The sequence below is a fragment of the Dipodomys spectabilis genome, unplaced genomic scaffold (genome assembly GCF_019054845.1).
Source record: "Dipodomys spectabilis isolate Male_0828 unplaced genomic scaffold, ASM1905484v1 ptg000066l, whole genome shotgun sequence".
In the NCBI taxonomy this organism is placed as follows: domain Eukaryota; kingdom Metazoa; phylum Chordata; class Mammalia; order Rodentia; family Heteromyidae; genus Dipodomys; species Dipodomys spectabilis.
This window is the reverse complement of record NW_024870743.1, coordinates 5,754,105-5,779,562: the sequence shown is the minus strand read 5'-3', so window position 1 is coordinate 5,779,562 and position 25,458 is coordinate 5,754,105. Positions and strand designations below refer to the sequence as shown.

At 50.6% G+C, this 25,458-nt stretch overlaps 1 protein-coding gene across 3 annotated transcripts in view; it reads right to left on the bottom strand.

Annotated features, from left to right (window-relative positions):
- Positions 1–25,458, bottom strand: part of Greb1 (growth regulating estrogen receptor binding 1) — a 73,766-nt gene that overhangs the window by 37,930 nt on the left and 10,378 nt on the right. For 2 of the 3 annotated variants that reach the window (XM_042680854.1, XM_042680855.1), the window contains exons 4-13: positions 22,200–22,382; positions 20,743–20,886; positions 17,767–17,895; positions 7,714–7,827; positions 7,229–7,372; positions 5,860–6,042; positions 4,335–4,685; positions 2,458–2,586; positions 1,604–1,732; positions 371–568 (exon numbers count right to left, since the gene is read on the bottom strand). In XM_042680854.1, coding sequence (XP_042536788.1) covers positions 371–568; positions 1,604–1,732; positions 2,458–2,586; positions 4,335–4,685; positions 5,860–6,042; positions 7,229–7,372; positions 7,714–7,827; positions 17,767–17,895; positions 20,743–20,886; positions 22,200–22,382 — 1,704 coding nt within the window. The remainder of the gene's footprint in view (positions 1–370; positions 569–1,603; positions 1,733–2,457; positions 2,587–4,334; positions 4,686–5,859; positions 6,043–7,228; positions 7,373–7,713; positions 7,828–17,766; positions 17,896–20,742; positions 20,887–22,199; positions 22,383–25,458) is intronic. The other variant, XM_042680856.1, reaches the window with a different exon arrangement.

The following is a 25,458-nucleotide window of genomic DNA, read 5'->3' as shown; positions in this document are numbered from 1 at the left end:
AGGGAAGAGGGACACAGCAAAGGTTCCAGGCTTGGTTTTACCAGGGCTGGGGAGCCCTTATTCTGCCAAAGGTCATCAGGATATTTATAACACCACTCAACACATTCACAACACAGGCAGACAGCCACAGGCCGCCTGTGAGAAGCAGCACAGGAGAAGCACCTGTCTTGTCATTTGCCAAATGATCTCATAGAACTCTCCCACCCCACGCAGATGCTACGATCCTGGGCAAAGAGATCACGGTCTCTGAGCATCCGTTCTGCAATATGTAAAGTGGGGGCCGTAACACCTGCTCCAGCTAGCCAAGAATGGTGTACACTTTCACGTGAATTTAAGTGCGTCTGGAATCTTCTCCCCAGTGGGCCCTGACCTGAGTGCCAGACATGGAAGACTGTCTGCTGGTAGGTCACTTCTGATGGCGGGATGCAAATGAGAAAGTCCACCTTCTCGAAGGATCCTAAATCCAGATTTTGGGTGCTGGAATCCGCGATGGAGCACACATGGGAGAGAAGCTTCTGGGCCACAGCCAGCTGGAAGGGCCCCACACCGCGCGGCTCAAGATGGTAACCTGCAGGCACAGGTGGACCAGGAGGGGGAGAGAGATGAGGGAGGCAGAGGCAGCTTTGGCCCAGCCCCACCCCTCCCTGCTCCAGGGGAGGTGAGGAAGGGCAGCAGCCCCCACACAAAGCAGTGCGGATGCAAGACAGCAGAAATAAGTCCTTGAAGGGCCTTCCTCGGCTCCTCCCCACGGGGCTCACTTCTAACGCATCTCCACTGAACACTAAAGTGGAAGCCAGGGGCCAGGGGCTCATGCCTGTAATCCCAGCGACTCGGGAGGCTGTATTCTCAGGGGCATGAGTCAAAGCCAGCCCACGGAAGACAGATCTAAGAAACTCTTAGCACCAACTAACCAGCAAAAAGCTAGAAGTGGAGCTGTGGTTCAAGTGGTAGAGTACCAGCCTTGACCAACAATGCTAAGGGATAGTGCCCAGGCCCTGAGTTCAAGCCCTCTACTGACATTAACTAGTGAATTAATGAATGAATTAAGTTGAGAAATGCAAGAGGAAGCTGTGGCTGTTTTGTCTGGGGAGATGGCCCTGACCCTGGTCTTCAGAAGAGTACTGCAGGTTCCCCAGAGGGGAATGCAACCATCACGGCTTCTCAGAAATTCATGTGAATGTAAACTCCCCACAATGCTTTTAAAGGTAGGAAATTGGTACAGAAGATGCCCTCTCTTGTATATGTCAGGACGATGACTCGAGATGGCTCTCCCTCCAACTAGAGTCAAGTTCAGTTTTAGGTCTACTTCAACGCTAAGGTGAAGCTATGTCTTCTACCAGCACCTCTGCCTCTGTTTTGGCTTCCAGTCCAGTGCAATACCCATGCCTGGCTGAGACTGGGCCAAGACTTCGCCTTTTGGAGGTCCTCTGCACACCGATGCCCATTTCTCTCTTCCCACCTCTCTCAGTGCCCACCTGTGCCAATTCCCCTCCCTCCCTCCCTCTCCACGTCCACTCGTGCCCATTTCCCTACCTCCACCTCCTGTGCCCACTGTTCCGACTCCTTCCTCCCCAAGCCTGCTCAGGCCCTTTGTGCCACTCACTTGTACACACAGGGGCCCCGCTGACATCCAGGGCTGCTGCGTTAGTCACAGAAGAGACAGTGAGCGAGGAAGAAATATGGCCTTGGTTTTCCTGATGAAATTTGTCCAGCAAAAGATCAATGTCACCCTCTGCCCAAAACAGAGAGAACAAACAGGCATGGGTTTCCAACCGAGTGAAATTCAGACCCACGACTACGGGCTCATAGCGTGCAGGACCCACGCTGTGCGTGGAGCCAGCCTGGCCTCGGGTGACAGGGTGAAGAGGCTGACACGTAGACCCAGACCCAGACAGGCTCACGAGGCGAGGCGGGCCATGATGTGGCAGAAGCCGGGGCACAGTAAGAGGGTAGCAGTCAAGGACAGAGAGGAAGAAGCCCAAGTCTATCCAAGACACTGAGAGGAAAAGGCACTAAAGACAGGAAACCCTGCCTGGTGCCGGTGGTTCACACCTGTAATCCTAGCTGCTCAGGAGGCTGAGATCTGAGGGTCACAGTTCAAAGTCAACCTGATCGGAAAAGTCTATGAGACCGGCATCTCCAATTAACCACCAAAAAGTGTGAAGTGGAACTGTGGCTCAAGCGGCAGAGTGCTAGTCTTGAGCCTAGGCTCTGAGTTCAAGCTCCAGTACTGACACCCAAAAAAAGGAGGGAAGGGAAGGGAAGGAAAACCTCAAAGCCCCCCACCCCACCCCACGCCTGAGGAGCTGCGAAGCCCACGCGGAAGCAGCTGTCAGCCAGAAGCCATCAAGCAAGAGGTGGGAACCGCCCATCATCCGTGCGTAGCCTCAGCGGGTCTCGGCCACCTCCTGCTCTGCTGCCTTTTCAATGCATGCATGCAGTGTCCTGCAAACCCACCTGGGCAGAAGGTGCTGAAAAAGGCCCCCAGGGAATCCACTTGACCGGTCACCAGTTCATAATGGACCTCCCTCTGGTACTCCGCGGGGCTAAGCAGGCTCTCGGAGAGGATCCGGGCTTGGTATTTGCCTGGAAAGCAAGCAGCAGCTAGCTGTCCCTGACGCCAATCCTCCACTCTGAGGTCAAGCTCGGGGCTTCTCTGTTCGCACTCAAGCCCTGCACCAATCCTGGCAAAGAGCAGGGGTTCCTGCGTGTTCAATGAGACAGCTTCCTACTTCGTCCAGTCCCCGTAGAAACACTGGGAGGGTGTGAGCAACTGAGAAGGGGAGATCATAGAGACTCCTCTCTCCTCCCTGATGACCTGTGAACCGGAACTGGTCATCCAGCCCTCTCCGTCCATCCCCTCCTCTGCCTGAGCCGCAAATGGCCTCACAGGCCTGTTGGGAAGTGACACACATGAACCATGCCGACACACGGAAGAACTGCTCAGGCTCGGGGACAAAAGTTCATCAAAAACAATTAATTTCATATCAAAGAATGCGGGAAAACAACCACGGCACAGCCCAGGAGAAGGAGCATTTCTTTTAGAGAAATAAAACTAGTACAAGCCAGGAACCACTGGCTCACGCCCGTAGTCCTAACTACTCAGGAAGCTGAGAGCTGAGGATCCTGGTTCAAAGCCAACCTGAACAGGAAAGTCCATGAGACTCATCTCCAATTAACCACCAGAAAACCAGAAGTGGCGCTGTGGCTCAAGTGGTACCGTGCTCGCCTTAAGCTTGACAGTGCCCAGGCCCAGAGTTCAAGCCCCAGGACCAACAACAATAACAACAGCAAAAAGCAGTATAAAAATGTACCACACTCATGAACACTTAAAACAGTCCAAAAAAGCTAGGCACTGGTAGCTCACACTTGCAATTCCTAGCTAGTCAGGAAGCTGAGATCTGAGGATTATGGTTCAAAGCCAGCCTGGACAGAAAAGTCCCTGAGACTTTTATCTCCAATGAGACCACCAAGAATCTAGCAGTGGAGGTGTGATTTAATTGGAAGAACTCCAGCCCTGAGCTAACAACCCAAGTAAAAGTATAAGGCCCGAGTTCAATCCCCAGTACTAACACACACACACATGCATACACACACACATACACATACACACACACACACATGCATACACACACACACACACACACACACACACACACACACACACACACCAGTCCAAAAAAGCATGTGCACCTCCCCAGGTGTGAACCCTCATGCCAGGGACAGTTCCCAGCCCAGCCCCAATAGCTGTTCATAGCAGGTTTTCAAGGTCACTTTTTTTGGGGGGGTCCGGTCATGGGGCCTGAACTCTGGGCCTGGGCGCTGTCCCTCAGCTCTTCAGCTCAAGGCTAGCGCTCTACCATTTGAGCCACAGCACCACTTCCAGCTTTTTTCTTTTTGCTTATGTGGTACTGAGGAATTGAACCCAGGGCCTCAGGCATGCAAGGCAAGCACTCTACCACGGAGCCACCTTCCCAGCTTCTCAAGGGTTACTTTTTGTGCTAACTTAGGTTGGCTTACTGTCACACAGCATGATCAGGGACTTGTTTCTTATTTCCCTTCCATCCTTGGTGCAGAAGGCTAAGCCTGGTGCTGGGGGCTGGGTTCTGAGTCAGGTCTAGTCAGAAGTCAAGGCTGGGCCAGGTCCCTGGGGCGGGAACGGGAGCTGCTGACCCCGCCATGGAGATCAGGCATGTGACTCTACCAAAGTCCCTTATCTGGGGCCCACAGCTGCCCCCTGCCTGGCACCAAGGCCCACTGCAGGCTCGAAGCCTTCCTACAAAGCCACCTGTTCTGGTTTCCTGCTAGCCAGGAGGCAGCCAGGGCTCACCCACCGGTGACGGCGATGCAGGAGTCAATGGTGGCGTTCCGGCAGGCGCAGATGATGACCACGTAGTTGGTCTTGGCCAGCTTGCCCTCGATGAGCAGCCGGAACATCTCGGCCAGGCCCTCGGCCAGGGAGGATGCGCACTCGATGACATGCACGCTGTCATTGCAGGAGCTGGCGGCCAGGCCGGCGAGCCAGGGCAGCTGTGCCGAGGTGACCGGGGCCACCATGCCGGGGCCCGGGGCGTAGGGGGGCGGGGGCGCCTGCTGATACTGGCGGATCTCCGTCAGGTGCGACTCCCGCCAGGAGCGCAGGAAGATCTGCTCCAGGTCCTCCATGAGCGGCACCTGGTCGGCCGCTGCAATACAAGTGCACAGGGCATCGGTGTGTGTGTGCACATGGTGTGTGTGTGCGCGCGTGCACAACACCAAAGCTGTGGCCAACTAGGCTAACACAACCTACAACCAGAAGCCCCAGCATGAGCAAGGAAGCTGAGTAAGAGCACAAGACCTGAGTTCAAGTCCTAGTACAAGGCACAGCCACAACTGCACCATTCTAACAGAGACACACAATCTCTATCCCTCCCTCCCTCCCTCCCTCCCTCCCTTCTTCCTCCTCTTCCTGTTCCTCCTCCTTCTTCTCTCTCTCACTTCTTCTCTTTCTCTCTCCCTCTCTGCTCTCTCAATGGCTTGTTACTTTTTAATTTATTTTTATCATCACTAAACGGTTGTACAAAGGGATTTCAATTCAGCCTGTCAGTTTCCGAGGCCAACACATCTTGCTCAGTGTCATCCCTTCCCTCCTTCTCCCCCATCTCTCCCAGCCCCGCCACCACTTCCAACTTTTTGCTGGTTAACTGGAGGTAAGAGTCTCTTGGATCTGTCTATCCTGGGCTTCAAACTTTGATCCTCAGATCTCAGCCTCCTGAGTAGCTAGGATGACAGGCTTAAGTCACTGACGCCCAGCTCCTCTGGCTTTTCCACCCTAATCTGATGTTCCAGGAGCTGAGAGGCGCCGCCAGCTTTGTATTTAGCATGCATCTTCCAAACCAGCTGTCCAGCGCTCACCAGCGGACCCTAGCTACCTCACCGTACGGCACCCCGTCCCTGAAATGCACTTTGTAAATTACCTCCTGCACAGCTCGTGGGGCCAAAATACATCTTTGTTACATAAACGCGATTGGCAACAGCTATTTGAACGTGGTGATCACACTGGAATGGGACCGGCTTAGCTGTGTCCGCTCATCTTTTAAACTTTTCCCTTTGAGCCCACATTTCCTTCTAGAGCCAGCACCACCCCGCAGAGTTCCTCGCCAGACTTGACTTCACCCCACAAACGGCTTCCCCTGCTCTCCTCGTGCGGCCCCCTCCATCCAGGTGGCCAGTCTTCCACATGGCCACCTCCACTGTCAGCCACCAGAGTCCCTCCTCGCCACTCCAGCCACGGGGACAGGTGTGGGGGAGCCCGCCTGTCTCCCCCTAGGGCTCCGGGGCTCCCTGGCTGGGGGCTGGGGGAGGGGGCGTGGGGCTCACCCAGCTGGACGAGGTAGTAGACGGTGAGCAGCAGCTGCATCTCTTCAGAGATGGGCTGGACGGAGGCGCCGTACTGCTCATAGGCCCTGGAGACGGACTGCGAGTTCTGGTAGCATGCGTGCAGCAGCGGGCTCACCACCACGTCATTCAGGTTCCCGCAGAGGTAAGGGAAGGTCCCATGACCTGCGGAGGAAGAAACATGGGGTCTCGGCAGCCAGCTTGGACCTAATTCTCCACATTGGCGGGGGGGGGGGGGGGGAGGGCAGGTGAACTGGACTGGGAGGGTCTCTTGGGGGCCCTTTTTTGGGGGAACCTCAGATGCACCTGCTCTGCACTCCTGGGACACAGCTGGCTGCAAGCTCTCATTAGCACCGGAGCTGGGGTATTTGTTGTGGGGTTCAGTGCCCTTAGCTCACTAGGACGTGGGCTAGGGCTGCTCTCGGAGCCTCTGGCTTAGAACTGCTCTGGAGTAAGCCTGTCAATTCTCAGCTCTGCTAGAACCTTGCGCTGGAGGCCACAGCTGGCAGCAGCTGCCTATACATACTGATAAATACCATGTATCAAATGGCAGCACCCTCCTTTTATTTTTAATTTTTATTGTTATTATAAAGATGAACCCAGAGGGGTTACAGTTAAGGCAATGAGTACATTTTGATTTGGACAATGCACCCTACTTCTGGAATATGACATCCATTGTTTGTGGTTGGGCGGAGAGGGGGGAGGGTGGGATTCTAGACTATGCCAGGTGCCAGTGGCTCACGCCTGTTATCCTGGCTACTCAGGAGGCTGAGATCTGAGGATCAAAGTTCAAAGCCAGCCCGGGCAGGAAAGTCCAAGAGACTCTTTTTTTTTTTTTTTTTTTTTTGGGTCCGGTCATGGGGCCTGAACTCTGGGCCTGGGCGCTGTCCCTCAGCTCTTCAGCTCAAGGCTAGTGCTCTACCACTTGAGCCACAGCGCCACTTCCGGCTTTTTGCTTATGTGGTGCTGAGGAATCGAACCCAGGGCCTCTGGCATGCAAGGCATGCGCTCTCACTGAGCCACCTTCCCAGCCTCCAAGAGACTCTTATCTCCAATGATCCACTCCAAAAAAGTGGGAAGCGGCACTGTGGCTCAAGTGGTAGAGCGTTCGCCGGGAGCGCCAATGCACATGGGCAGAGTCTAGGCCTTGATTCAAGCCATAGAGCCAGCACAAAGACAAAAACAAACAGTGGATTGTTTCCGGCACTTTCTTGCCACAATCCCTGCCTCCACTGCCCACGCCTGCCGGTGGCTGCTCAGGGGAGACCAGATGTGTGGCCAGGCATGCGAGCGCCAGCCCCGAGCCAGCCCTGGCTGGACCCTCAACACGCTGCCCTGCCGCTCCGCTTGCCTTTAAAGATCACGGGCTTGGCCTTGCAGATTGTCAGCAGATTATCCGGGACAGACACAGGCTCGCCGGAGGCCACCACGGGCAGGGTCACGGACGCCGGCCCCCCCAGGCCGGCAGGGGCCACACAGGACATGCCAGCGCCTTCTAGAAATACGCCAAGAGCGTTAGGAAAACAGGTCACCCACAGCATCTCCCCAGCCTCTGCCGACCCACCGCAAACCTGCCACCGGCTGACCCCCATCGGACCCGTGAGCCACCAGTGACCCTAAGAAAGCCAGGTCCCCCCAAGGATGTGATCGTGTCCCTTACAAAACCCCACAGGAAGGCCAGAGGAGCTGCTCTTCCATCTTGCAAGCATCAAGAAACTTCCATTCCACAAGACCCTAGGCCTCGTGAGCCACTGAACCGGGAGCTCTGCCGTCAGTCTTTGCAGACCTGCCCCTCGCTCCTGGCCTGAGGATCTGGGCGAGGCCCCAGCCACTTACCAGACTTAGCCCTGTGCCCGCCGCCCGGAGGGCAAGTGCCATCTGGAGCAGATGGTGATTCCGGAGACCACCCTTTGTGGCGCTTCTTGGGTGGCCCTGAGTTTGACAAAACACCTAGGCAAAATTCAGACCATAATTGACAAGACACCCAGGCAAAATTCAGACCATAATTAGGCTGCTAGTAGAAATGAGCTTCAATAAAATTCCCCCCAATCTAGAAAAAACTTATTTGGCATTTTCTTTAAAAAATTGTAGTCTTGCACCAGGCACCAGCGGCTCACGCTTGTAATCCTAGTTACTCAGGAGGCTGAGATCTGAGGATCAAGGTTCAAAGCCAGCCTAGACAGGAAAGTCAATGAGACTCTTATCTCCAATAAACCACTAGAAAACCAGAAGTGGCGCTGTGGTTCAAGCAGCAGAGCGCTTGCCTTGAGTTGAAGAGTTCAGGGACAGTGCCCAGACCCAGAGTTCAAACCCCATGACTGAAAAAAAAAAAAAAATGTAGTCTTAAAATGAGTGTTTAAGTATCTAGTGAAATATCTAGGAAAAAAAGGAAACATCTTGCCAATCTTTATAAATGCTCCCCTCCAAAGATGTGCAGGTGTCTGACTTTTCTCTCTCTCAGCCTGAGGTTCATTAAGTCTTTCAAGTACAATGAAAAAGACCTACTCAGAGCAGGGAGTGGTAGCGCACACCTATAATCCCAGCTACTTTGGAGGTGGAGATAGGAAGATCATGGTCTGCAGCAAAAGCAAGAGACCCTAGCTGTAAAGTTTAAAGGGGACAAAGGTAGAATAGGGTTCCAGGGGTAGAACACTTGCCTAGTAGGTGGAATTCCCTGAGTTCAAAACCCAGAACCACCAAGAAAGGAAAAATAAAAACCCTACTTGTCAGGTGGTTGCAGCAGCAGTAAAAAGAATGTGGGGGGGCTGGACTGGTTCTCAAGATGGCGACGGGGCAGTAGGGAAACGCCACAGCTCTCTCCAACCAAAAAGAGAGTTCGAGTTCCAACCTTTAATCTCCCCAAGAGACCGACAACAACAAAAAGACGAACACTCAGAGAAAAACCAGAGGTGGAAAATAACAAAAAAAGAAAGAGAGGAAAAGAAGAATTTCAGAACAGAGAAGAGCGAAGACCCCTCCCCCAACCTTTACTGGCCGCGCGGCAGTGCGCCAAGCCGCCGGCCAGCCGGCCCAGCAGGGGCTGCCGGAGCCACAGAGACACAGGGGGCTGCTTGCAGATCACCAGGTACCGGATTGCAGAACAGCGGATCGCCAGGAACAGAGAAACCTACCAGCCGGGAGTCTCCAGGAGGATCCCACCCCACCCATCACTCTCCACCGGAGCGGAGAGGCTCCATCCCGCCAAAGCCGCCCGGCACCAGCAGCGCCACAAAGGGACCTGTCGCGATCGCAACGACCCGGCGGGGGGCCGCCCAACCCAGCCCGCAACCACCCCAACTGAACTCGGACTGCAACAACAACTGACGGACTGCAACAACAACTGACGACCTACAGGGTGAGTACCCATCAGGGGACAGGGAATCCATCAAGGGAGACCAGAGCTGGAGGGAATCCCCAGACCCTGACCTAGACTCCCTACCCCAACACCCGGACCACAGGACCCACTAAAACTGGGAACTGTTCGAGAGCCCCACCAGCCGGTGGAGCACACTCTGCTGGCCAGGCCAGAGCAAGAGCGCCCCGGGAAGGGAGCTTAAATGCTCAAGCCAGGAACAGTGCCCCTGGGTCAAGACTACCAACAGTAGAAGAAATTTGAACTGTGTCCTCCAGGCTGCATAACCAAGGTGGTATACACATTAGCACAGGCCTAACGAGCGCGCTCCAGGCTGGGGCCGGAACCAGGCCAGGGGACCGGCACCTGAACAAAGCAAAAAGGGTCAGAAGTGGGGCTGTGGCTCAAATGGTAGGGTGCCAGCCCTGAGCTGAAGAGCTGAGGGACAGCACCCAAACCTAGAGTTCAAGCCCACAGCCAGCCCAAAACAAACAAAAACACATCAGGAGCCCATAGCAGACTCCAGTATTTGGGAGAGTGCATCCAGAGCATCTGATCTTCCCAAGAGCACCCGCAGGAGCAAACACAAGCAGTCTAGGCTGCTCAACCCTTCCAAAGGCGGGAATTGCTACAGCAGAGAGCTGAGAATCCTAAGTGAATAGCAGCTGGAAATAGGCTCCCAACAGAATCCAGATCAGACACAGACTCTCTCTACCAATAGAGAATCAGCAACCAAGCAAAGACAGACACACCAAAACAAGATTGAAGAGCAGTCTCCTGAACCCCCATGCGAAAATCACAGAGAAAAATCACAAGGTTTACCACTACCCAGGACAGCAAGCTCACCTCAAAAGCCAGCAGCCACGCAGGGGAGAGCCCCAGTGGGAGCAAAGCAGGAATGGAAGACAAAAACTACATCCAAGGGTTGCTGGAGGCAATGACTCAAGAAATAAAGCGAGAAATGGATCAGAAATTGAAAGAGCACAAGGATGAACTATCAAAAGATATACAGGATATCAAACAAAAATTGGATGCAAAAATAGAAGCTGCACAAACCTCAGTAAGAAGTGAGATAAACGCCAAATTAGAGGTAATGCATACTGATATCACCTCATTGAGAGGTGAGATCAGTACTCTGAGAACCAACATTGAATCCATAAAGGGATCCATTTCCATCATGCAAACCACAATAGAAGCCACGGTCAACAGAGTGAATGAAATGGAAGGTAGAGTGTCAGATACAGAAGACAGAATACACCAACTGGACCAAAAAGTGACAGATATGGAAAAATCACTCAAATTAAACCAAAGGGAAATTCAAGAGCAAGCAGATAATGCTAAAAAATTTAACCTTCGCATAATCGGAGTGGACGAAGGTGAGGAATTCCAGAGCAAGGGAATGCAACACCTATTTAACAAGATAGTCAATGAAAATTTTCCCCACCTCAAAAACGACCATCTTAACTACATCACAAAAGCTTATCGAACACCCAACAAGCAAGATCCCAGGAGAAACACTTCTAGGCACATAATAGTAACAATGATGGATCTGAATAATAAGGAAACAATCCTGCATGCAGCAAAAATGAAGAAGGAGCTATACTACAACGGGAAAAAAATTAGAATCACTGCAGATCTCTCCACACAAACAATGAATGCAAGAAAAGCCTGGGAAAGCACCATACGAGCCCTGAGAGCCAATAACTGCCAACCCAGACTGATATACCCGGCAAAGCTAGCATTCACATTCGATGGAGAACTGAAAACTTTTAATAGCAAAGAAAAACTAAATGAATACATAAACATTAAGCCAGCATTACAAAGAATTCTAAGAGGGGGGACACAACCTGAAGAAAGCAACCAGGAACTGGGACCTGCCCCAAACAGGCATTACTCAAAGTCTAACTGAGCAAGCACAGGAGGAAAGGAAAGAAGAAAAACTTAGGAAAACGGAATGGCAGGGACAACAATGCATCTCTCTATACTTTCTCTTAATATAAATGGGCTGAATTCGCCAATTAAAAGAAAACGAACTGAGGACTGGATCAGAAAACAAGACCCATCCATCTGTTGCCTTCAGGAGACCCACCTCTCAGCCAAACATACAAACAAACTCAGAGTGAAGGGGTGGAAAAGGATCTACCAATCAAATTCCCCCAATAAGAAAGCAGGTGTAGCTATCCTGATATCTGACAAAATAAACTTTTCATTAAAATCAGTACAGAAAGACAAGGACGGACATTACATATTAATAAAGGGAACAATCCAAGAGGAGGATATAACCATCATCAACTTATATGCCCCAAATATCGGTGCACCCAGATATGTTAAACAAATGCTCTCAAACTTACAGAATAAAATAGATCCCAATACGATAATACTAGGAGACTTTAACACGCCACTCTCACCAAAGGACAGGTCTACCAACCAGAGGATTGGCAAAGAAGCTACCGAATTAAGTGAGGCCATACTTCAAGCGGAATTAACTGACATCTACCGAGTATTTCACCCTAAAACAACACAGTACACATTCTTCTCAGCAGCTCATGGAACTTTCTCCAAAATAGACCATATCATAGTTCATTCAAGGAACTTAAGCAAATACAAAGGGATCGACATAATCCCCTGTATCCTATCTGACCACAGTGGAATCAAGCTAGCTCTCAATAACAAAGCATACCGCAGAAATTTCTCTAATACATGGAAATTGAACAGCACACTCCTTAACAAGGCCTGGGTAACAGAAGAGATCAGAGAAGAAATAAAGCATTTCCTAGAACTCAATGAAAATGAAAACACCTCACAAAGAAACTTGTGGGACACAGCAAAAGCAGTCCTGAGGGGCAAATTTATTGCCCTCAGTGCCCACATCAAGAGAATGGAGACAGACCAAGTAAATAATCTCATGTTGCAACTAAAACAGCTAGAAAAACAAGAAAAAATGGGACCTAAAGCTACTAGACGAAGCCAGATAACCAAATTGAGAGCAGAGATTAACCAATTAGAAAATCAGAAAACCATAACCAAAATAAACCAAACAAAAAGCTGGTTCTTTGAAAAAATAAACAAAATTGATGGCCCGTTGGCAAGATTAATTAAAAAAAGAAGAGAGGAAACCCATATTAATAGGATTAGGGATGCCACGGGAAACATCACAACACGTACCCAAGATATCCAAACAATTCTAACAGACTACTTTCAAAAGCTATACTCTCTAAAGGAAGAAAATCTGGCGGAAATGGATGCATTTTTAGAGAAATACAAGTTACCCAAACTGAGCAAAGAAGAAGTTAACCAATTAAATAAGCCAATATCCTATAATGAGATACAGGAAGCTATCAAAAGTCTTCCAACAAAAAAAAGCCCAGGACCAGATGGATTCACAGCAGAATTCTATAAGACCTTTAAAGAAGAACTAATACCCATACTCCTCAAGCTCTTCAGAGAAACAGAGAAGGAGGGAGCTATCCCAAACTCATTCTACGAAGCCAATATCACACTCATCCCCAAACCAGGCAAAGACCCAACCAAAAAGGAGAATTACAGGCCAATCTCCTTGATGAACACAGATGCAAAGATCCTTAACAAGATTCTAGCTAACAGAATCCAGAAACACATAAAAAAAATAATACACTATGATCAGGTAGGCTTCATCCCAGAGACACAGGGATGGTTTAACATACGTAAGTCAATAAATGTAATCCAGCATATCAACAGAGCCAAGGTCAAGAATCACATGATTATCGCCACAGATGCAGAAAAGGCCTTTGATAAAATTCAGCATTCATTCATGCTAAAAGCTCTGGAGAAAATAGGAATAGAAGGAACATTTCTAAAAACAATAAAAGCCATTTATGACAGACCAATAGCCAATATTATACTTAATGGGGAAAAGCTACAACCAATCCTCCTAAAAACAGGAACAAGGCAAGGATGTCCACTGTCTCCACTCCTCTTCAACATAGTCCTAGAACCCTTAGCCAGGGCAATAAGGCAAGAAAAAGACATTAAAGGGATCCGCATAGGGAAAGAAGAAGTGAAACTATCCCTTTTTGCAGACGACATGATACTATACCTCCACGATCCCAAAAACTCCATCCCCAAACTTTTAGAAATCATAAGTCACTTCGGCAAAATAGCAGGATACAAAATAAACCCACAAAAATCAGTTGCCTTCCTATACACTGATAACGCACAGGAAGAGAGGGAAATAAAGGGAGCAACCCCATTCACAATAACCTCCCAAAAAATAAAATATTTAGGAATTAACCTAACCAAAGATGTAAAAGAACTATTTAATGAGAACTATAAAAAGTTAAAGAAAGAAATTGCAGAAGACACTAGGAAATGGAAAGACCTCCCATGCTCCTGGATAGGCCGACTTAATATAGTAAAGATGGTGATACTTCCAAAACTAATATACAAATTCAATGCAATTCCTATTAAAATCCCAATGACGTACATCACTGAAATACAGAAAACAGTCCAAAAATTTATATGGAACAACAAAAGACCTAGAATAGCCAAAACAATTCTAGGGGATAAAGACAATATGGGAGGGCTATCCATGCCGAACTTCAAACTCTACTACAGAGCTATAATCACAAAGACAGCATGGTACTGGCACAAAAACAGACCCGAAGACCAATGGAACAGAATAGAAGATCCAGATATAAATCCACAGGCCTACAGCCAGCTGATATTCGACAAAGGAGCCAAAGACATACAATGGAAGAAACACAGCCTCTTCAACCGCTGGTGCTGGGAAAACTGGGCAGCCACATGCAGAAAACTAAAAGTGGACCCCAGCCTATCACCATGCACCAACATCAACTCAAAATGGATTAAAGACCTTAACATTAAACCTGAATCTCTGAAACTACTGCAGGACAGAGTAGGAGAGACACTTGAACTAATAGGCACAGGAAGGAACTTCCTGAACAGAGTCCCAGGGTCACAACAAGTTGGAGAGAGACTCGACAAATGGGACTACCTTAAAATAAAAAGCTTCTGCACAGCTAAATCTATCGCAACTAAGCTAGAAAGACAACCAACTAATTGGGAAAAAATATTTACCAGCAATATATCAGACAAGGGGTTAACATCCTGTATATACAGGGAACTCAAGAAACTAATCCCTCCCAAACCTAACAAACCAATTACTAAATGGGCAAGGGAACTAAAGAGGGACTTCTCAAATGAAGAAATAAAAATGGCAAAGAAACACATGAGGAAATGTTCATCATCCCTGGTGGTGAAGGAAATGCAAATAAAGACAACCCTGAGATACCACCTTACCCCAGTCAGAATGTCCCACATCCACAAATCAGCCAACGACAAATGCTGGAGGGGATGTGGAGAAAGAGGAACCCTATTACACTGCTGGTGGGAATGTACACTTATACAACCACTTTGGAAAGCAGTCTGGAGGGTCCTTAGAAAGCTAAAGATTGACCTCCCTTATGACCCAGTCATACCACTTCTAGGCATCTACCCTGAACAACAGGAACCAATATACAAGGACACGTGCACCTCCATGTTTATTGCAGCACTGTTCGCAATAGCTAGGATATGGAAACAACCTAGGTGCCCCACCACAGATGAATGGATCCAAAAATTGTGGTATCTATACACAATGGAATATTATGCAGCCATTAGAAATGACAAAATAATGGCATTTGCAGGGAAATGGATGGAGCTAGAAGGAATCATGTTGAGCGAGGTAAGCCAAGAACGAAGAGACAAACGGTACATGGTCTCCCTCATAAGTGGATGCTAAATCCAAAAGGTTAGTGATACGACAAAACTAACAGGACTTAAGAAACAAAGAACTCCCGCTCATCTGGTTGAACCACTACTAAATATCCTCATGCTGCTGATCACAAATATGGTATATAACATGTGAACACTGTTATATATTACAGACTGTGGTAGACAATTTGCTCCAGGGAAGTTAGAATGAACTTGTGACTTTGAAATTATGTAATCATTTAATCACAATCAAAAAAAAAAAAAAAAAAAAAAGAACCTCGGGGAAGGGAGGGAGGGAGGGGATGGTAGGGGGAAAACAATGGAGGGGGTAACAATGTTCAAGAGGAAGTGTACTCATAACCTCACTCATGTAACTGTGACCCTCTGTATAGTAGCTTTACAATAAAAAAAAAAAAAAAAAAAAAGAACTCTAAAAAAAAAAAAAAAAAAAAAAAAATGAATATCAACTAGTAGAAATTCAATAAACTATTCTTCCTTTGTAACATAAAAAAAAAAAAAAAAAAAAAAAAAAAAAAATAAACGGTGCTGCAGTCTTGAGCTGCAGACCTCCCGACCCCAAAAAAAAAAAAAAAAAAAAAAAAAAAAAAGAATGTGGGGGGATATATATGCACATGTGGTATGGGCTCAGTACCTGGCAGTCAGCACTGTTACTTATCTATATATGTGCATCTATATACACAGATGGGCTGAAGGAATTCTGTTGTTGTTTGGTGGGAGTTGTTTTATTTTTAATTTTTTTCTGATTCTGAGGCTTGAACTCAGGGCCTGGGCACTGTCTCTGAGCAACTTTTACTCAAGGCTAACCCTCGCACCCTACTACTTGAGCCACCATTTCCAGCTTTTTCTGTGATTTAATGAAGGTAAGAGTCTCACAGACTTTCCTGCTTTGGCTGGTTTCAAATCACAATCCTCAGATCTCAGTCTCCTGAGTAGCTAGGATGACAGGCGTGAGCCACTGGCACCAGGCTTGTCTTCATCTCCCGTTTTTTTGCTTCCTGGGGATGGATGTCAGTGCCTCACACCTTCTAGGCAGGTGCTCTTCTATCTAAGCTATGCCTCCAGCCCTTTTGTCTGATATTCCGTTTTTGAGAATGAGATAGAGTCTTGTTAACTTTGACTCTAGCTCTAGATTCCTCTGCCGCTACGTCTCAAGCATTTGGAATTACAGGTACTCCCCCTCATGCAATAGGTATTTTTGTTGGTTTTTTCTTTGTTTGGCCTGTTTTTGTTCTGAACCTGAGGCTTGAACTCAAGGCCTGGGCACTGTCCCTCCGTTGTTTTTTGCTTAGGAATAGCACTCTACCACTTTGAGTCACAGCTCCACTTCTGGCTGTTTGGTGGTTAATTGGAGATAAAAGCATTTCATGGACTTTCTTGTCCGAGCTGACTTTGAACGGTGATCCTCAGATCTCAGCCTCTTGAGTAGCGAGGGTTTCAGGCCTGAGCACTGGCACCTGGCTACAATACGCATCTTTGGAGAGCTAGAAGAGGGAAAAAGTGCAATCCCAGAGTGCACCTCCAAAGTCTCACCACCTGGGGGAAGTAATGACCCACCTGCGCTCCCCTCCCTAGCCCAACCTGGAACTTCAGATGGAAAGAGAACCAAAGTTGGATTCACCGCTGCTGTAGAATAACTCCTGCCCACTCTAGATAAAAGCATGCACACGACTCCATTCCCACTACCTGCCACAGACTAGGGCTCAGCAAGCCCCTTTAATCCAGCCTAGACAGTGGCTCTACAGGCCGACTTTCCCAAGCCAGGGCCATGGGGCCCAGGCTGAGGGAGCGCCTGGTACCCTTGGTACCAATGGGGTGCAGGCTGGGTGCCCACAGATCTCGACTCAGGGTGGGCGCCACCGACAGCACGGGCTGCCTGTGCTCAGAGACTGGGTCAATCAGTCACGTGGCTGCCCGGAATCCAACACCCAAAGAAACAGCCACAAGAAAAAGACAGTTGCTGGCAGAGACAGAGTCCACAATAGAGACCTCGACCAGGACAAGGGAGTCCAGGGTTCTGTCCGGCAAATGTGTTTGCTCCCCGCACAGAGGCCTGCCTGGGCCAAAAAGATGTTCACCAACAGAGCAGACACAGCTCCCAGGGCCACCCTGAGGCCCAGCCCCGCCCTGAGGCCCTGCCTCCCTGCCTCCCTGCCCGCAGCCTCTTCCCCACCCCTGTCCAGCTGGATGGTTTCTTTTGCTCTCTTCTTTGAAATCCCAAGAGTACAGCCATCCCCGTCCCTCCCTCCACCATCCTTTCTTCCCGCAGGCCTCTACTGACCACTTCCCCAAGCTACAATGCGGCCAGCAGCAGCTCCAGGGCTAACTGGACGGAGCAGCCTGTGAGACGGAGCAGCTGAGGCCGACAGCCGGTGCTGGCCCAGTGAGCAAGGCCTCCGGGGGCTTCACCGCCCTCACCCAGGCCCTGCGGGGCTCCCAGCTCCCAGGGAGGACACGGGAGGTCACAGAAGGCTGGGCCCAGGTCTCTGGCTAGCGAGAGGCAGAATGGGGCTTTAACTGTATCGGCTTCTGACATCCGTGTTCTTTCTCTAAGCTTCCCAGCCCTCCTGAGCCCGGGCCACGAGCGATCGCTGTCAGCAGCTGGTGGCGTGTGGCCTGACCCATGGGGGGTCTCGGGCACTGCCAGGATCCAGGCAGTGATTCGGGGGCTCAAGGGCCCCCACCAAGCTGGCCCAGCCCAGTGGCCCCCCAGCTCCCTCCAGCCCAGGCCTAACCCCCCCAGGCCAGACCAGGCCAGGCCTGGCTACCTAAGGCTGAGGGCCGAGGAAGGGCCAACAGGCTGTTCTTCGCCGGCTGCTGGTGCTTGGGGGAGCCTTTGCCGTTGAAGACGGCTGGAGCTGCAGCTGCGGTCACCAAGGCTTGGTCACAGGCTGGTCCTGCAGGCAAAAAGCAGCAAGGAGCAGGTCAGTGCACCGCGGCTCTGAGCCAGGCGGAAGGAAACGGTTTCCATCTTTACAACCACCTCTGTATGCTTTGTGTGGGCCGGTCCTGCCAAGCCAGGGTCTCTCTCTCTCTCTCTCTTTCTCTCTCCCCCCCCCCCCAGTACTGAGGCTTGAACTCAGGGCCTGGCTTGTCCCTTGATACTCTACCACTTGAGCTCCACTTCTGGCTTTTTTGGTGGTTAGTTGGAAATAAGAGGGACTTTCCTGCCCAGGCTAGCTTGGAACTTCAGTCCTCGGATTTCAGCCTCTTGAGTAGCTAGGAGTGCAGGCGAGAGCCCTGCAACCACCTGACTCAGCCACTGTCTCAGGCAGGAGTGTTGGTCTGTCACATGCCTTACTGACACGCCTGTCCACGCACGCGTGTGCACGTGCGCGCACACACACACACACGTCCACTCGTATGCACACAAGCACACATGCACGAATGCATACACACATCTATGTGCACACACACACAAACACACACGCACATCCATGCAGATTCCTGCCTACCCACAAACACACACGAACACATGCGCACGCACCTTTGCCCACACGTCAGTGGGCACAGCCTGGTGAGCAAAGGACCAGGAAATACAAGTGGCCAAGGCTCCCCAGTGACTCCTCCCTCCCCGTGCACCCTCTAGAGTTCAAGTTTGTATCAAACCACAGCTAAGGAAACCTTGGGTTTCCCCCCTGAGTCTGGGCTGCTCACAGGGCCAGTTCCCCAGATAACTCTCAGGGTAGCCACAGGTTCGGGTACCCTGAGGCTGCCTGACTGTTTAAGTTGCCCAAGCCAAATGTAATGGCTTACATCTGCTATCCTAGCTACTTAGGAGGCAGAGATGAGGAAGATCTTGGTTGGAGGCCAGCCCTCACAAAAATGTCAGTGAGACCCCCATCTCAACCAGTAAGCCAGACAGTGGTGGTGTATGCTTCTCTTCACAGCTACATGGGAGGCTGCAGGTAAGATGACTGCAGACTGAAGGCAGCCTCTGGTCAAAAAAAAAATAGATTTTATCTGAAAAGTAAAGCAAAAAGCTGAAGGCATTGCTTAAGTAGTAGGGTGTGTTCCTAGAAGCACAAGGTCCTGAGTTCAGATCCCTAGGAAGGAAAAATAATAATAAACTGTCCAAGACAGTCAGGTATAACGGCCTGGGGGACTTGAGTCTGGAGTGACACCAATGCGTTTCTGTGGCTGCAGCAGGCCAGGGGTAGGAGGCAGGGAGCGGGGTCTGAAGCTGGCGGGCCGGTGTCTGAATTCCCGGCCCACTACCCACACGCTGCAGGAGCTGAGACACGTACTGCGCCTCGCCACGCCTCACCAAACAGGGCAGCTGGTGACCAGGACCCAGAGCCTCTGGGCAAGGTGCCAGGAAGACAGAGGAGCCGGTGCCCTGCGCAGGGCCGGGGAAAGAGCAGGCTCTGCAAGCATCCCATAGCACTCGTCACACGCAGTTCTGAAATCACCGGCAAGCTGGACAGACATGATCCAATCTCCCCCAGCATCATACATGGGCGAAGGGTGGTGGCTCAAGCCTGGGATCCTAGCGACTTAGGAGGCAGAGCTGGGGGGATCATGGTTCATGCATAGCCCAGGCATAAAACTTACAGAAAGTGCAACTCAACCAATGGCTGGGCACAGTGGTACCCCCGTCTGTCACCCCAGCTTTGGGGGACACAATGGCTGGGTGTGTGGTGCACACCTGTCATCTCCAACAACACAGGGAAATGGAAGCAGAGGAGAGGGCTCTCAGTCCAGGCTGGCCTCAAAAGCCATAACCAGCCGGCACCGATGGCTCATGCCTGTAATCCTAGCTCCTCAGGAGGCTGAGAGCTGTGGATCGCAGTTCAAAGCCAGCCTGGGCAGGAAAGTCCATGAGACTCTTAACTCCAAGGAACCACCAGAAAAAAGGAAGTGGCGCTGTGGCTCAAGTGTAGACCACTCACCTTGAGCTGGAGAGCTGAGGGACAGCGCCCAGGCCCAGAGTTCAAGCCCCACGACCAACAAAATAAATAAATAAATAAGAGTTAGAGCAGCCTCAGGTCACCCGGCAGAGGTGGCGGTGCCTGACTCTAGCTGAGACACTCGGAGGGCAGAAGCCTGGCACGCCTCAATCCACCACGGCAGAGGTACCCGGAGCATGGGGCAGAGGCCCGTGGCACCCACCACAAGAGGGCATCGAGAGCCCTACCCATGTGAGGGACGGGCCAGGCAGGCGCAGAACCTCCCCACGGCGTCTGGGCAGGAGGTGGACAAGACGGTCAGCCATCTTCCAGAGTCTTCCAGAAGGCTGGAGTCTCTGGATAACAGCTGCCCTGTTGGGCAGGTCTACTCTGCGTGGCAAGTATGTGATGCAGAAAGCGTACGGCACTGACTCTGCTCCCACCACTCCCGACCTGGGAGGCCCAGGCTCAGCCTCTTGAGCCTCAGTTTCCATCACTGGTCTTGTTAGGCTGCAGCGAGGTACTGGGTGGGGAGGGAGGGCGCAACACCAGCGCACAATGAGCGGCTCCAAGCTAGGCAGTCTTCTCTGCCCTCCTAGAAATCCAGTTCAAACACTGACTTAGCTCCCACTACCTACTGAGCTATAAAACCTGGGGGAGGAGGGGCGCTAGGGGTGAGGGTCACCCTTGAAAGGTCGCATTTCCTATCAGACAGAGGACAGGGAAGCCTTCCAAAGGAACAACACAAATTCCCAACGCCAAGTTCACAATGACCGCCCGTGAGGGGAAAGCTAATGCTGTCCGCCGGACCGGCCGTCCGTGGCCGCAGCCTGGGGCGCCTCTGCATCACCTCACCTGCCTGCGGCGCTCCCACGGGGAGGCCGGAGGTCGCCCCCAGCACAGGCTCGCTGGGCAAGGCAGCCGCGGCCCCCGCGCTCTCCAGAGGCGGGAAGAGGGAGCTGGAGCACGTGCTGGCCGAGTTCTGCCGACTTCGGAACTCTAGGAGGACAAGAAGCGCAAGGGAAAACAGTGAGTTTCAGACTAGAATTTGTTCTCCAGGAAAACAGAACACATGCACAGCTATAAAAGACACTGCATCACATATGCCCAGGGCAGGGGCACAAAGCTTTGCAGTGGCCCTGGGCCACCGGGTCAGAATTGAAAAGCAGCGTACACAGGTGTAGAACAAGAGAGATTATGAGCTGATACAGGTGGCTTACACCTGTAATCCTAGCTGCTCAGGAAGCAGACATCTGTGGATCACAGTTTGAAGCCAGCCAGGTAGAAAAATCCATGGGACTATCTCCAATTATCCAGCAAAAAGTTGGAAGCTATGGCTCAAGAGGTAGAGTGTTGGGGCTGGGAAGGTGGCTCAGTGGTAGAGCGCTTGCCTCGCATGCCTGAGGCCCTGGGTTCGATTCCTCAGCACCACATAAGCAAAAAGAAAAAAGCTGGAAGTGGTGTTGTGGCTCAAGAGGTAGAGTGCTAGCCTTGAGCTGAAGAGCTGAGGGACAGTGACCAGGCCCAGAGTTCAGGCCCCACGATTGGACCCAAAAAAAAAAAAGAGGTAGAGTGTCAGCCTTGAATTTTAAGCCAAGTAAGAGCTCAAGGCCCTGAGATCAAGTACAGACACTAATGTACAGAGTACATACACAATCTATACTCAGATACAGAGAGAGCGCAAGTGCTCATGCACACGCGCACGCGCACACACTAGATTATGCAAATGAGCTTGAAAATCCAAAGAGAAGGGTAACATGACCCAAAGTACAAATGTAACCAGTCCCCTCCTCCATCACTAAGCCGGTTACTTTCTCAGGGGCCAACAATGCAGATCTGGTCTTTCTGGTCAGAATTTGAAGTAGTTCCGAGCTGCAGGGGGCGGAGCCTGTTTCAGGCCAATCCTGAGTCAGGCACCTTTGGGACCTGTACTCTCCAGCCTGGGACATCCCACGCATGCACTACAGGGCCTTTCCTGACATCCTCACTTCCAATACCTAGGTTCTGGGAGCACACGCCGGCCACAATAATCAACTATCACCCCCGGGGACAAAACTGCTGCCCCAAATATCTGCTGCAAAGAATCACAGCACAGCGTGGCCTTCTGTGAACTCTTAAATGTCCCATCCACCTTGTCTGTCGCTAGAACAAACACAGTGAGCCATCACAGTCACGTGGGTCTGCCTTCCAGCTGCGATCTGTCATGGGACGGGAAGCGGGGCATCTCCCCAGCCTCTCACCATCCCACTGTGGCCCACGGAGGGAGGGTACTTCCCGCATCCGCCCTCCCCGGCCAGGGCCCAGCCTCTCACCTGAGCCTTTCCAGCAAATCAGAGGGCCTTTGGTCAGAGCCCCTTGGGCGTTGCGGACCAGGTAATACTTCAGGTGCTTCTGCTTCTTGGGCTGGGTGGTCAGTTTCAGGTTGATGTGGTTGGAGAATTCGGTGAAGTAGCAGAAGCCTTTCTTTCCACAGCCAACACAGTTCCCAGAAAAACCTGGAGGAGGAAGCAAAGTGTGAACCTCCCTGACCACCACCTCCTCCTCCTCCTCCTCCTCCTCCTCCTCCTCCTCCTCCTCCTTTGCTCCTCCTCCTCCTCCTCCTCCTCTTCCTCCTCCTCCTCCTCCTCCCCCCCCCTCCTCCTCCTCCTCTAATAAAACATCCAACATGGCAGAGACATGGAGAAAAAAGGAACCCTACAACACTGTTGGTAGGACTGTAAACTACAACAACCACTCTGGACAGCAGTCTCGAGGTTCCTCAAAAAACTAAACCTAGACCTTCCCTACATCCCAGCCATACCACCCCTTGGCCTCTACCCTGAATACCTTGAGCCAGAACACAATAAGGGCACCTGCACAGCCATGTTCATGCAGCATTATTCACCACAGCCAAGATACAGAAACAACCCAGATGCCCCACAATAGATGAATGGATCCAAAAAATGTGGTATCTATACCCCAGGGAATTTTACATAGCCATTAAAAAGAATAAAATAATGTCGTTTGCTGGAAAATGGATGGAACTAGAACAGATCCTGTTAAGTGAGGTAAACCAGGTTCAGAGATAAACCACACATGTTCTCTGTGATATGCAGAAGTCAGATGTAAAATACACGGGCATATGATAAATTATACAAGATTCCGGTCACTCACACACCATGAGACCAAAAGAAGAAACTCTTAGGAGAGAAACACAAAGGCACCATGCCTAAGTGTCTCTTCATATTTATATAAAATAACATATATATTGAAATGAACTCCAAGATATGAAAATAAGAGACCTCTCTTTTTCTTTTTTTCAGTTTTTAGTTTTTGGTGATTCTGTCTTCTTTACCTTATGGTGTATTCACATGTATATACATGCATATACATAGGGTGTATTCAAGTGCACAACTTCAGAAGGGGTGGGGAAAGGTAGAGAACTCGAGGGGAAAAGGGTGAAAATTACAGCAGTGGAACTCACTGGACACTGATGAAAGTGAACTATACAACTGGTGGGTGGAGGCGGGAGGGAGGGACTGGGAGAGAGGGAGGGAACAGAAGACAGGAATGAAAGGAAATGTACTCATTACCTGACGCATGCCATTGTCATCCCTCTGTACATCACCTCTATAATAACAATAAAGTAAATCAATAACTAAAACATACTTGAATCATATAAAAACCAGAAAAAATTAAAAATACCCAACATGCACTCTTCACCCTCACCCAGAGGATCTGGAGGTAGGAAAACGACGATGACGATACAGGGCAGCGAAGAGTCCTGGCACGCTAGACTGGCCCAGGAGGTTAAGACAGATGGGCCAGGAAGATTCAATCCTGGGAACGGGCCAGGCAAGCTGGGAAGATTTGACTTGCTCACTGGCATATTTAAAAGCCTATATGTCTGCCAGGAGCTGGTGGCTCATGTCTGTAATCCTGGCTATTCAGACGGCTGAGATCTGAAGATTGCAGCTCAAAGCCAACCTGGGCAGGAATGTCTGTGAGACTCTTATCTCCTAATTAGCCACCAAAAAAGCTAGAAGTAGAGTTGTGACTCGAGTGGTAGAACACCAGCCTTGAATGAAAAAGCTAAAGGTTAATGCCCAGTCCCTGAGTTCAAGCCCTAGTACAGCCACATAAACGAATACATGCATTCATGCATGCATGCATACATACTACATACATATATACCGCATACATACATACATACATACAACTCATACACAAAGTATACTTTAAAGAGTCAGAGCTATCCCACTCAGCTGCCCACAGGGATGGAATACCAGGACTGACTTCCCATACCCCTGTTTCCTTGGCCCTGCCTGGCTGGTGAGAATGTTAAAGCAAATAGATCGGTGAGTCAAGGCACGTGGGGAGAGGTCTGGAGAGTCCTGAAGGCCATCCTGCAGTCAGGTTGATCGCAGGAGTTGCTGAAAAGAATCGAGAGCTTCAAAAGGTACAACGGGGACCAAAAGTGCTCCGAGGCACTCGGCCGCCAGCAGTGCAGGGTCACGCAGGAGAGCGTGGCTGGTTTGGGAGTGGGGACGTGGCGGGAGAGTGTGGCTGGTTTGGGTCAGTGTCCTTCCTCCAGGCTGGACAGGACCTGCCAGGAGCTGACCCACCAGCTCTAGGCGAGTCGCCTGGAGCATGCTGACATCTACACACCCTTCTGCGAACTAGTCAGCGTGCCATGTGTATGTACATTAAAGGATGCTTCCATACCGCAAAGGCCCCGCACACTGCAGTGGCCATTAACGAAGAGCAACGTGATGCTTTCGGCTTCTCTGACAATGGAAGCTCATCGCTCTTGCAAGAAGCAGGATGTGTTTTCTTTTTGAAGCTTACAGATAATGGAGATAAATTACTAGTGAAGCAACACACACACACACACACACACACACACACACACCCCTAAAAGAAAACAAAATCCTGAAACCCCACACTTGGCTCATAACCTTTCCACTTCCTCAGACAAAACCCATCCGTGCACTCAGAGCCAGTAAAACAAGACCCCTGAAGGCACTGCTTCCTCCGTGATATTCTACAGCCTGGGTTTTATAGATCACTAAAAAGCACAGAATCCGGCCACTGCGGGGTCTCAGGGACCACCTTGTCCTATGCAGCCATGTGGGGGCGGGGAGAAGAGGGGGGAACTAATTGCAGGAAACCTAAACAGTGCTAGGTCTACAGGAGGAGGGCATAAAGTTATTTTCAAAGGAGAAAGCACCGGTTATTACCAGCCAGCCCTTGTTACCATTCCAGATGGCTTTTTGCAAGCAATTAACAAATCTCCTACTTCCTGGGCACTGGCCTGCCTAGGGAGGAGTGGGCAGGCATTTCGTCCTTAGAGAGCAGCGAGGAAGGCGCTGGAGCCTCCTAGGTTTACCTGATTTACTACCCTGGCAATTCCCTGTCAAACGGGTGGAATTCAAACAGAGCCCCCGGCCACACAGATCAAACACTCCCAGGACCCTTACCACCAGCACTGGTTAAGCAAGCCCAGCTCAAGATCCAATGACTCCACAGCTTCCTGCAGACAGTAAGTGTTCCAGGTGCCAGTGGCTCACACAGGTAATCTCAGCTACTCAG